The sequence below is a fragment of the Antechinus flavipes genome, chromosome 4, assembly GCF_016432865.1.
Source record: "Antechinus flavipes isolate AdamAnt ecotype Samford, QLD, Australia chromosome 4, AdamAnt_v2, whole genome shotgun sequence".
In the NCBI taxonomy this organism is placed as follows: Eukaryota; Metazoa; Chordata; class Mammalia; order Dasyuromorphia; family Dasyuridae; genus Antechinus; species Antechinus flavipes.
Window position 1 is genome coordinate 103,385,532 of NC_067401.1, and position 12,984 is coordinate 103,398,515.

Here is a 12,984-nt window from a genome sequence, read left to right on the forward strand (position 1 = left end):
TTCTGCTTCGCTTTCCACTCCCTTGCCTCCACCCACCAAAAACCGTCATTTCCTATACAACACATCAGAACTTGCACAAAGAGTGGGTGGGGGCCATTCTTTCTCCAAGCATATATATTAATAGAGTATGGTCCAATTACTATTTAGCCTCACATGCTTGGGACCTCAGTGCATCAACTCAAGCCTCAGCCCATTACATCACATACCTAAAACAAAAATCTCTCCCAAATCCTCCATTATATCCAAATTTGAATTCTTTCAAGGGTACTACCATTCTTCTAGTCTGAGATTTGTACCGCTGTGTTTTCCTTGATTCCTCATTTTCCTTCATCTTACACATCTAGTTGCTAAATTTTGCTATTTTAAAACATTTCTAAAACTTTTCTTCTGTCTGATGATTTTCAATTCAATCCCAATTTTGGTTCAGGCTCTCATCACTTCTCATCTGTATCTCCATAGTGCCCAACTAATTGGTCTCCCTTAATCAAGTTTCTCTTCTCCAATCCCCATCCTCTACCCAGTGACTCCGATGAATTTTCTAAACATAAATTAAACTTTGTCACTCCCCTATTTAATAAACTCTAGAGACTTCCTTTTGTCTTTAGAATAAAATTTGTAACTCTTCTGTTTTGTTTTTAAAGCCCTTTATGATATAGCTACATTTTATCTTTCCAAAATTATCACATAAACATTACTTTCCTGTACAGCTAAGCTGTTCTGTTTTTCTCTTGCTTCATCCTCCATCTTTGTAGTGGCCATCACCTATGTGTAGTTTGCTGGTATAGTCATTTCAGTCATATCCAATTTTTTTTTGTGACCCCATTTGGGGTTTTCTTTGCAAAAATATGGAGTAGTTTGCCATTTCCCTCTTCAGCTCATTTTATAGATGAGAAACTGAGGCAAATGGGGTTAAGTGATGTGTCCAGGGTCACACAGCTAGTATGTATGCATCTGAAGCAGATTTGAACTCAGATCGATCTTCTTAATTTCTAGTCCAGCATTTTATCCACTGGATCATCTAATTGCCCCATATACCTTTAGTCTTCTTATACAGCTGTCTCATAGAATCTTTCACTTTCTTCAGCATGCAGCTCAAGTATCACCTCCATGAAACCTTTTCTGTTCTCTTCTCTTAATTATCAACTATTAATCTCTTCCTTCCTTCACAACCTGATATTTATTCTTATTTATTCTATATATACTATATATGTATTTTCTGTCTTTCTTTGTAGCATGCAAAACTTCTTGAGAGGAGTAATTATTTTTGTTTTTCTATCCCTCAGTACTGAGCAGCACTCCTGGCACATATTTTAGGTGTTTAATAAATTCTTTTTGATTGATAATATTTCTGTCCCTTTGGGGCATATAGAATAAATATCTTTTTTGAGATAAATTCAAATTAATTCAGACTTTTATTAAGAACCTACTAACTCAAATAGCATTCTGGGGGCAACAGAAAGAAAAGCAACAGTGAAATATTGTTAAATTGTATTCCTTTTACTGGAAGTATACATACATAAGTGATTGTAACATAAATCAATGAAATGTAAAATTCGAAGAGAATCTGAACAATGATTAATAATGAGGGAATCACAGAGGAGGTGGCCTCTGAGTTGAGTCTTGGAGGAAAAGGAGGATTCTAAAGTGGGAAAGTGAGTCAGGAATACATTCCAGGCCTGGTCCCAATTTGTATGACGTCAGGAAGAGGGAAAATGAAATGCTCCTCTCAGATCTAACTAAGAAAGTACAGTGGAAACATAGTTTCATGTTTGTCCATATCACTAAGAATTCCATTAGCTTTTGGGGAGAGAACATCACATTGTTAAGTCATAGTAACTGCTTAGTCAGGTCAGATACTTTTTTTTTCATGAGAACTGTTTCATGACTTTTTCTTGAAAACTGTTAAACCATTTTTATTCTCCCCATTTAATTATGCTATTATACCCTGTTGTTTCACTTTTTTAAATTGTCTTCCAGTGACATGGATATCCAATGCAGATGCTTCATCTAATCATGGAATAGATTTTTATTCTCAAACAGTTATGTACAAACAAAACTAATACAAGATAAATTGGAAATAAGCGCCATATTGAAATTACTAGAATTAAGGGGAACTGGAAAGGCTTCTAATAGAAGGTAGGATTTTTAGTTGAGATTTAATGGAAGCCAAGAAGTAGAGAACAAGAAGAGAATCCTAAGTACGAGGGATAGTCATTTAAAATGCCCGAAGTCCAGAGATGAAATGTCTTGAAAAAGGAACATCAGGGAGACTAATGTCACTGGATATAGTACTAGGGACTTGGGGAAGAGAAGTAAAGAATAAGAAGACTAAAGGCATATGAGGCAACTAGATGATGCAGTGATGATACTGGACCAGAAATCAAGAAGATCCATATGAGTTCAAATCTGACTTCAGACACATACATACTAGCTATGTGACTCTGGGCAAGTCATTTAATCCTATTTGTCTCAGTTTACTCATCTGTCAAATGAACTGGAGAAGAAAATTCAAACCACTCCAATAACTTTGCCAGGAAAACTCCAAATGGGCCACAAAGAGCTGGATATGTCTAAAAGCTGTAAAACAATACCAAAAGAGTGTGTGTGAGGGGCAGTTAATGTCAACAAGATTTTATATTTGATCCTGGAAGTAATAGGGAGTCACTCAAGTTTAATGATCAAAGGAATGACATACATGGTCAGACCTATATTTTAAGAAAATTAGCATTTGATTGCAATGGAGAATTGTGGCAGGGACACCCAAGAGCAGGCTGTTGCAGGAGTCCCGGCACGAGGTGATTGGGGTAGAGTGGTGGTAGTGTGAGAGGAGAAAAGGAACACATGTAAGAAATATTAAGAAAGTAAAATCTGGCCCTGAACAATTGATTGACTATAGATGATGAAAGGGAAGGGAAGATGATAGCTAGATCACCAGCCTGTGTGGTGTCCCTAGTGTAATAAGGAAGTTAAGAAAAGAGGAATGTTTTGGAGAAAGGATAACTAGCAGCGTTTTGGATATTCCTACTGAATCTCCAGTTTATGATATGGAGATGGAAGACTTGAGATAAGGAGAGAGGTGAGCACTGGATCTGAGAATCATATTCATAGAGATAATTGAATTTATGGTACCTGATGAGATTCCCAATTAAAACAATATAAAAGGAAAAGAGAAGAGGACCCAAGTTATGGTCCTGGTGATACTCACCTTTAGGGAATATGACTTGGATGAATATCCAACAAAAGAGACTTATAAAGAAAGAGAGGTTGGAGGAGAATCAAGACAGTAATGTCATAAAAACCTAGAGGAAAAGACTGTATTAAGGAGAGGGAAGTGATCAACAGCATCAGGGTTTGCAGAGGTCAAGAAGGGTTATATTTGGCAGTTAAGAGATCATCTGGAACTTTGGAGAGAGCAGTTCTAAAGTGAATGATCAGATCAGACAAGCTAAATTGTAAAGAGTTAAGAAAGGGAGATGAAAGAAAATGGCAGTATCTGTTTTAGACCTCATCATAAAAGGTAATTGAGATAAAGAACAAAAGCTAGTGAGAATCAATTTATCAGCTAAGTGTTTTCTAAGGTTAGGAGATGCTTATACGGAGCAAGGAAGTTACTAATAGACTGAAGATTAGTAAGAGAATGGAACAGTATCCTGGAGAAGATGGGATGAAATATGATTCCTTGTACTTAGCAAAGGGTTTGCCTTGGCAAGAATAAGGCAACCTTTTCTGTGAGGCAGGGGTAAAGGAACAAGATAATGGCTAACAACATCAGAATGATATGAAGTGAAAAGAGAAGAGAAACTGTTGGTATCCATTTTTTAAAAAATGAAATAATTTCAGTTATGGGTGGGAAAAAGAGAAACATGAAGATTTGAGGAGGAATAAAAAGATTTGGAAGAACTAATATTGAGAATGGAATAGTGAATTGATTATGGAGGTATAGAAAGATTGCCTTAATGTCATAAGGACCCAGTTGAGATTATATAACATATTTATAGTAAGTTTTATAGAGAGCGCATTAGAATCCTTACAAAATGATAAGTCAGTTGCCTAATTTAGCATAGTACTTAGCAAATTCTCTAGCTCACTAATGTATTTAAGTACTCATTGGAGTTCACACTTTTGGGAGAGTCAGAAGTCAGAAACCCACAGTCCCACTCTCTCAGAGGAGGAGTCAACCTTTTACACCGAGCATAAAAAGAGCTTCAGTGAGCCAGTCAGGGTCAGTTCAGAAGCCACGAGTGGAAGTTGAACTAGAGCCAGAAGTCACTTCGGAAGATTGAAAGCCATGAGTCGGAGTTGAGGCAGAGGCAGAAGCAAAGGACAAGGTGCAAGAGCTCTTGGAATCAAGGAAGGAGAAAATAAAACATTTGGATTTTATCAACTGGCTGTATTTGGAGTGATTATTACTCTGAACCGAAACTAAGGCTGCCTCCAGAAAACCTCCCCAAGAAATCTGCTCCTAGAGAGAACGATTATATTTTAGAAAAAGAAGAGAACAGCACAAGAGGGATTTTAGGATTTTCTCCAGCTTCATTCAGCAACATGTGGATAGGAGTGAAGATAGTGATATTGGGAGTAATTGGGCTGGGACTTGGCAAGGCAAGAGAAGAGAAAGGTTTAAAGCTAAACTGGTTCACCAGTGGGTCAAGATGGAGAAAGGAGGACTGGGTGCCAGTGCAGAGACTGGCTGCCAGGAAACATCTGGCAGAGAACTGAGGAGTATCAAGTAATTGGAAGTAATAAGAATAATGAAAAACAGTGTTAGGAAGTAATAAGGTAGAAAAAAAGGTGGAAGGACAAAAGATTATGATTAGTAGAGCCTCATATTTCAGAGTTTATAGATATAGAAGTCGAACACTTGTAGGTGAGGCAAGATTAAGGGTATCATCATCTATCTGGTTAACTAAGATAGAATGGGGAAATAGGTCAGGAAAAATAAGTAAGTTGAGAAACTGGGAAGTTAAGTTTGTAGAAGAGGTATTAAAATATATGTTGAAATTATCTAGTATGAGATTTGTCATTTCTTGAAGGGATTTGAATATGTGTATTAAACACATGCAATATCAGAGTGTGACCTAGGCCCTGAATTCTTTGAGGGAGGAAGGAAGAAAATATGTACTAAGAGTCAGTACATTACAGCTACCAGAATTTTGGTTAGGTAATAATTAGGGATTGAATGAACTTCAAAGAAAGAAAGGGAAAGCTTAGAAGTTACAATGAGAAGTAGGGAATATTCCTACCATCCTTCTTCCCTGCATCTTTGAGTGAGGAGTATAAATGAAAGTGCAATCAGTGTTAGAAAAGGTGACCAATGAGACAATTATCATGAGGGAAAAACATTTAAGATGAAAGCTGTTTTGATAAAGAGGGCTCAATAGATAGGGTGTAAGTTTGGATGGGGGGAGGGCAGGAGGAGATAGTCTTTTGGGCATAGTTCTATATTGTTTTCCAGAATGATTGGATCATTTCACAACTACACCTACAATGCATTAGTGTTCCAAATCCCCACCCCACCCCCAACATTTCCATCTTTTCCTGTCATCTTAGCCAATCTGAGAGATATGAAGTGGTACCTCAGAGTTGTCTTAATTTTCATTTCTTTAACAGTGATTTAGAGCATTTTTTCATATGATTGGAAATAGCTTTAATTTCTTTAATTTCTTCATCTGAAATTTGTTCATATCCTTTGGTCATTTGGGGGGAATGACTTGTGTTCTTATAAATTTGAGTCAATTCTCTATCTATTTTAGAAATGAAGCCTGTCTGTAAAAATTTTTTCCCAGCTTTGTTTCCCTTCTAGTCTTGGCTGCGTTGGTTTTGTTTGTGCAAAAACTTTTTAGTTTAATGTAATCAAAATTATCCATTTTGCATTTCATAATGTTCTTTAGTCCTTTGGCCGTTAACTCTTCTCTTCTTCGCAAATCTGAGAGATAAATTGTTGCTTGTCCTAATTTGCTTATAGCATCACTCTTTATGTCTAAATTATTGTGTCTTATGAACCTAACCTATTCCATTGATCCATTACTCTATTTTTTAGCCAGTGCCCAGGACCATGTTTTTAAATGCATAAAAAATACAAAAGAAATATGTTGAAGAGTTACCAAAATATTTTTTTAAGTTCTTAGAACCCAGATTAAGAATTGCATTCTGTATTGTGCTGCTTCTCAAAAGATATATGTTTCTGTGTGTGTATAGAAGATAGAAAAATAGTATGGTATCAGTATTCCCATTCACTTAAATTCACTGGAGCCAGAGATGTCAGTGTGTAATTTTTTATCTCCTATTTGATCACATTAAACTTATCTTGGTTTATAGATTTTTACCTTCTAAGTTCCTATGCATTATTGTTCTTTATAGCATCAGACTTTTCTTTTGTCATCAGATACATTTGTAGTTGATCTTCCTTTTGATTTTGATCCAACTGCTTCATTAGTACTGAAGTTACTTATAATCTTTCACTCTTCCCCAGTATTCTGAACATCTTCTGACCTGAGGGTCTCCTCTTTCCAATTTCATCTCTTTTACTAATTTAGTATTACTATGGGATTTTCTTGGTAAAGATATTGGTATAGTTGCCATTTTCCATTTCCTTCTCTCAAAGAAAGAATAGAGAAAAAAATAGCTGAGGAAAAAGGGAAGCAAAAGGTAAAGGAGAAAGGGGTCCAATTAAGTACATAATTCCAGAGAATAGCAAGGAGAAATTTAAAAAAAAAAAGGTTTTCTTAAAAGAACAATGCAAAGAAATAGGAGAAAATGAGAGTGAGTGGGAATTAGAGATTTCAGTGGAGTATGTCATGCAAGAATGAACATGATAAAAGATGAAAATGGTAGGAATTTATTTTTTTTTATTTTTGCTTTTTTAAAAATATTTTATAATAACTTTATATTGACAGAATCCATGCCAGGGTAATTTTTTTACATTATCCCTTGCACTCGCTTCTGTTCCGATTTTTCCCCTCCCTCCCTTCACCCCCTCCCCTAGATGGCAAGCAGTCCTATATATGTTAGATATGCTGCAGTATATCCTAGATACAATATATGTTTGCAGAACTGAACAGTTCTCTTGTTGCACAGGGAGAAATGGATTCAGAAGGTAAAAACAACTCGGAAAGAAAAACAAAAATGCAAATAGTTCACATTCGTTTCCCAGTGTTCTTTCTTTGGGTGTAGCTGCTTCTGTCCATCATTTATCAATTGAAATTGAGTCTTTGTCAAAGAAATCCACTTCCATCAGAATACATCCTCATACAATATCGTTGTCGAAGTGTATAATGATCTCCTGGTTCTGCTCATTTCACTTAGCATCAGTTCATGTAAGTCTCTCCAGTCCTCTCTGTATTCATCCTGCTGGTCATTTCTTACAATACAATAATATTCCATAACATTCATATACCACAATTTACCGAGCCATTCTCTAATTGATGGGCATCCATTCAATTTCCAGTTTCTAGCCACTACAAACAGGATTGCCACAAACAGAAAATGGGTAGGAATTTAACAAACTGAAGAGATTAAGAAATGGCAAGAAAATATAAAGGAACTATGAAAGAAAGGTAAAGATGTTAACATCACCAATAACCTGTCATTTTAAATGAATGGGTTTTTTTTTTGGTTTATTTATTTTTAATACACATTTTATGAATTATGTTGGGAGAGAAAAATCAGAGCAAATAGGGAGACCATGGGGGGGGGGGGGGACAGAAAAAAAGAAATGAACATAGCATGTGTTGATTTACATTGTCTCCTTAATTCTTTTTCTAGTTGCAGATGGCATTTTCTGTCCAAAGTCTATTGGGATTCCTTTGGATCACTGAATTGCTGAGAACAAAGCCTTTCATAGTTGATAATCGCATAATCTTCCTGTAATTGTGTACAATATATTCCCGGTTCTGCTTGTTTCTCTCAACATCAGTTCATGTAAATCTTTCCAGGCCTTTCTATAATGAGCTTGTTCGTTGTTTTTTATAAACAATAATATTCCATTGTCTTCATGTATCCCAACTTATTTAGCCACTTCCCAATTGATGGACATCCACTCCTTTTCCAATTCTTTGTGAACACAAAAAGAGCTGCTACAAACATTTTTGCACATGTGGGTCCTTTTCCTTCCTTTGTGATTTCCCTGTGATACAGACCCAGTATTGGCGCTGCTGAGTCAAAGGATATGCACAGTTTGATAGCTCTTTGGGCATAGTTCCAGATTGCTCTCCAGAATGGTTGGATCATTTCACAACTACATTTCACAACAATGCATTAGGGTCTCTGTCTTCTTGGGTTTTTAATGATAGTATTATAAAATTTTGCGGAACTCAGGAAGTACAGATTCTTTATTAAAGTAGTAGTCCTTTATTTTATCTTATAAAATCTTTTACACATATCTTTTAAAATTATGCTTTTAAACTAATAGTAGAATAACTTTACAATAGGGTTTGGACACTTTGAGTTTTTTATTTGTGAAGATTGTCCAATTTAGGGAACATAGTATTTTGAGTTTTGTTTTGAGTTTTTTTTGTCTAGAAAAATGAAAAATGAAAATCAATAATTTCATACTCTCAAAGTGAATAGAGACATATGTATTCATCATTTAACTATTTAAAAAGTTCTACAGCAATTAATTGAAGGAATTAATTACAAGGACATTGAGTTTAGAGAACTGAAAGCGAATCTAGCATATCTTTCCACCTCCCAACTCCCTTCATTGTACAGATGAAAAATTGAATGACCTGCCCAAGATGACTCAGGTTTCTTAACTCTAAATCCAGTGTTCTTTATACCACACTATGCTGCCTTTTTCAATCTGATTTTTATAGTACTCTGCTACTGTATTAAGTAACTGTCTTTTTGGAGGTAACATAATCTTATCAATAGTTCCATCTTGAGAAAAAAAGCCTAAAGCAGTGTCCTGTTGCAAGAAGTAAAAAATAACTTTTAGGACTCAAGTAATGATACTCCCACAAACCTCTGTTCTGGTCACACTACATTTGGAGTATTAGGTTCTGTTTTGTAAGATATTATTTTAGTAAAGATATTGATAAATTGGAGAGTATTCATATGATACTTGTTATATTATGAATTGAAGACAACCATGATATTGTAGATTTCTGTTGATATCATAGGAGAAGCAGTTGAAGGAATTTGAAATGTTTAAATTGAAAACAGAAGACATTTCCCATGAGGGAAACATACTGTTTTCAAATATTTGTTAAGGGCTGTGACATGGTGGAGAGAGCGGGTGTCTTCTGCTTGGCCCCAGGTAAAAGAACCAGGAGCAATGTTAGTTAAAGAAGTAATTTTACACTCGATATCAAGAAGAAATTCCTAAGAGTTAAACTTCTTACTCTCTCTCCCTCTTGGAATGTACTTGTTCCTCAACTCTGTATCATAGAATCTTCTTTCTTCCTTTAGGATACACACACCTTCTGTTAGAGGCTTTATGTCTCCAATCATTAGGGCTTTTTGTCCCAAACCACCTTATATTCAAATATTTTGTATTTTTAAATATTTAATCTCTTTATATTTATTCTTTTTATGCTTATATTTGCTTGCTGTATTCCCATTAGAATATAAACTTCTTGGGAATAAGGTTTATTTCTTCTATTCTATCTTTATTTTCCTTCAAGTTTCAGTTGAAATCCTGTCTCCTGTAAGAAGCCTTTCCTGTTCCTCCTTAATCTTAGCATCCTCCCTCTGAGACTATTCCCAATTTATTTATGTAAATCTTGTATATAATTGTGTGAACATTATCTTCCCTACTAGACTTTGTGAGCATTTTGTGGGCAGGGACTGTCTTTTCAGCACATAGTAGGTACTTAATAAATGCTTATTAATATCCAGGTTGGAATTCCAATTCCTAGATTTTGGGAGAGTAGCTTCTGTTTCACAAATCAGCATTCTTTTTTCTTTTTCTTTTTTTTTTTAACCTTTCTTTTTTTTTTTAATAATAGCTTTTTGTTTTCAAAATACATGCAGCAAGTTTTCAGTATTCACCCTTGCAAAACCCTGCATTCCAAATTTTTCTCCTTACTTTTTTCCCCACCCTCTCCCCCAGATAGATAGCAAGTAATCCAATATATGTTAAACATATACAGCTCTTCCACCCATATTTCCACATTTATCAGGTCAGCATTCTTTTTATGTTTTTTCATCGGTGCTTTTTCTAGTGCACCATTTTATCTGTCAGTTAAGTTACTTAAAAATAAATTTTAAAGTACGTCTTTCTGTGCCTGAATGTGCTGTTTGTTTGTTTTTAAACAACTCTTCAAATTCAACTCAACCAACAATTGTAGATAGCTGCTATATGTTCTAAACTGTGCTAACCTCTGAAGATAGCTAAATTAAAACAATGTAGCCTGCTGTCGAGGAATTTGTTAGCTAATGATTGGCAAAGGATACACACATAAGATGTTGCTTGGTGGTCTTTGATGGGACAAGACTGAGATCCAGACAAAATATTCTAGGAAAATTTTTAGTTGTGGGAATCTAGAACAATTTCATGCAAGGGAGTAGTACTAAAGCAAATATTTAAAGGAAAATGATTTCTACAGGTAGAGCAAATAAAAAGGAGATAAGTGCAGATTAGTTCTAGGCTTAGGAGACAGGCTTGAAATTAGAGAACAGCTAGCAGTCCAATTTGGCCCAAAGATAAAAGTACATGAATACAAGTAGTTTGCAATGATTTTGAAAACGAAACCTGAAGACAGATTGTTGAGGACCTTAAATGCTAGCCAAAAAAGTTTGTATTTTATTTTATAGGAACCCAACATGTATTTTTGAGCAGGAAGCCTCTGTGTCTTAAAAATATTATTTGAGCATCTGTATGAAATAGGGATCACAGAGGGGGAGAGACCAGAGGCAATAATGAGACCAGAGTGGACGCTGATAGAATAGTGGAAGGTGATTGAGAGAGCCTGAAGTTGTGGCAGTTGATATGGAGAGTAATATTGTGGACACTGAATTAGCAAACTTGGATATGTTAGGAGTGAAGGAGAAGGAATAATCAAAGATGTCATATAGTGTTATAAGGTTTTGAGTCTGAGTCCATTGGGAGCATAGGATATTATGAATGGAAATGAGGAATTTAGACAATAGGAATGTTTTAAAGAAGGTGAAGCTTTTTTTTTTTTTTTTTGCAGGCACTTCTGGAGATCTTAATAGAGACATATGACTGCAGTTTAGGGGGAGAGTAATTCTGATTGAACATATGTGATTGAACATGTATTCTACATGAACACATTTATCTATACATATATGCACAAATACATAGACATATACACATATACATGTCTGCTTAGAGATGATAAATTTAACTCTTAAGAATTTGAGATTAAATTCTTAAGGTTATTGATTAAATTATTGAAAAAACAGGAGGAGAATGAGGAAAGATGATATTTTGGGATCTAAAAGAGGAGATAATATCATATAGAAAAGGAAGGCAAAAGAGCAATGAAGGTACCAGTTAAGAATTGTTAATTTTTGCTTTTTAATTATTAACCTGTGGTTTCCAGGCTATGAAAAGCAACTTCTGTAAGTTCTTTCAAGTACCTTAGATCTTTGAAATTAGAACCCTTTTAGTCCTCTGCTTAAATTCCTCACAATCTTTCAGAAGGCATTTTTAGGATACAGAAAATGATTATGTAATCAATCAGTGGAATAGATTAGGTTCACAGGACAAAATAGTTAGAGGCTATAGTAATTTAGTGTTTGACAAACTCAAAGACCTCTCCACTTTTGGACAAGAACTCAGTATTTGACAAAAACTGCTGGGCAAATGTATGACAGAAACCAGGCATTGACCTACACGTAACACCCTGTACCAAGATAAAGTTGAAATGGGTTCATGATTTTGACATAAAGAATGATATTAAAAGTAAATTAGGAGGCTTATTCATCTAAATTAGAATTTTTGTTATATGTAAACATTTCATTTCCTCATTTTTTTTTGTTGCAGAGTGATCCCAGGTGAATGTTCTAAATAATGACTTAAGTCAAAGCTACATAGTATTAATTAAAAATCAATTAAATAGTTTGAAATTGTGTTTACCAGATATTAAGTATTAGTATTTCATTCTTTCTGCTGTTTGAAATTTATATTGAAATCTTAGAATTGTGATAATGTTGCCCTGTTTCCTTATTTTACTGATAAGGAAACTGAAGCAAAGAGAAGGTAACTAATTTACTTATGGTAGAGTTAAGAGTAGAAATCCATTCCTTCTGATTTCTTAATCATTTCTACCTAGTTATGAAGCATTATATCTTCCATGTTGGTCCCAGAGAACACAGTGTAATTGTTTCTCATGTTGAGGCACATTTATTTGAATAATAAAAGCACTTGCAGATTTTAAGTAACAATAAGAGTGTTCTTGTTTAACATGGCCTCATTTTGAAATCTGCAGAAAGTAAATGTCTTTATTGTTTATGTTGCTGAGAGCTCTAATTGATTTTCCTTTAGAGCTATATAATTTCCCACAGAAATAGGCATTTTTTTCTTTGTTGTTTATCTTAATATTTTCTTTCTTTGAATGTTGGATATTTTAATAAATATTGTATCCTGTTGTTTTTTGTTTTTCAGGATGACTTCGATGTTGATCATTTTGTTTCTGACTGTAGGAAACGGGTCCAATTGGAAGAACTTAGAGATGATCTGGAACTTTATTACAAACTTCTTAAAACAGCCATGGTAGAACTCATTAATAAGGATTATGCAGACTTTGTCAATCTTTCAACAAACTTAGTAAGCATTCAAGTTGGATATCTATATAGTTTTTAATATTTTTATCTGAGTAATATTATGTTTGAAATTTTCCATTCTAGCATCTACTCTTGATTGATTTTGGAAGTCTGAAGTACCTACTTAACAGAGAAGCTTTAAGTTTATTAAATTTTAATTTCTTTTTTTTTAAACTCAGGCATTTGAAAATTATTTTTCTTTAAATGGGTTCCTATATTCTGTCTTTTTCAGTTAGCTCTAAATAAAAGTTAGAA

General features: G+C 34.6%; 1 protein-coding gene across 2 annotated transcripts in view; it reads left to right on the forward strand.

Annotated features, from left to right (window-relative positions):
• Positions 1–12,984, forward strand: part of COG2 (component of oligomeric golgi complex 2) — a 73,837-nt gene that overhangs the window by 3,152 nt on the left and 57,701 nt on the right. For both annotated transcript variants that reach the window (XM_051993627.1, XM_051993626.1), the window contains exon 2: positions 12,572–12,733. In XM_051993627.1, coding sequence (XP_051849587.1) covers positions 12,572–12,733 — 162 coding nt within the window. The remainder of the gene's footprint in view (positions 1–12,571; positions 12,734–12,984) is intronic.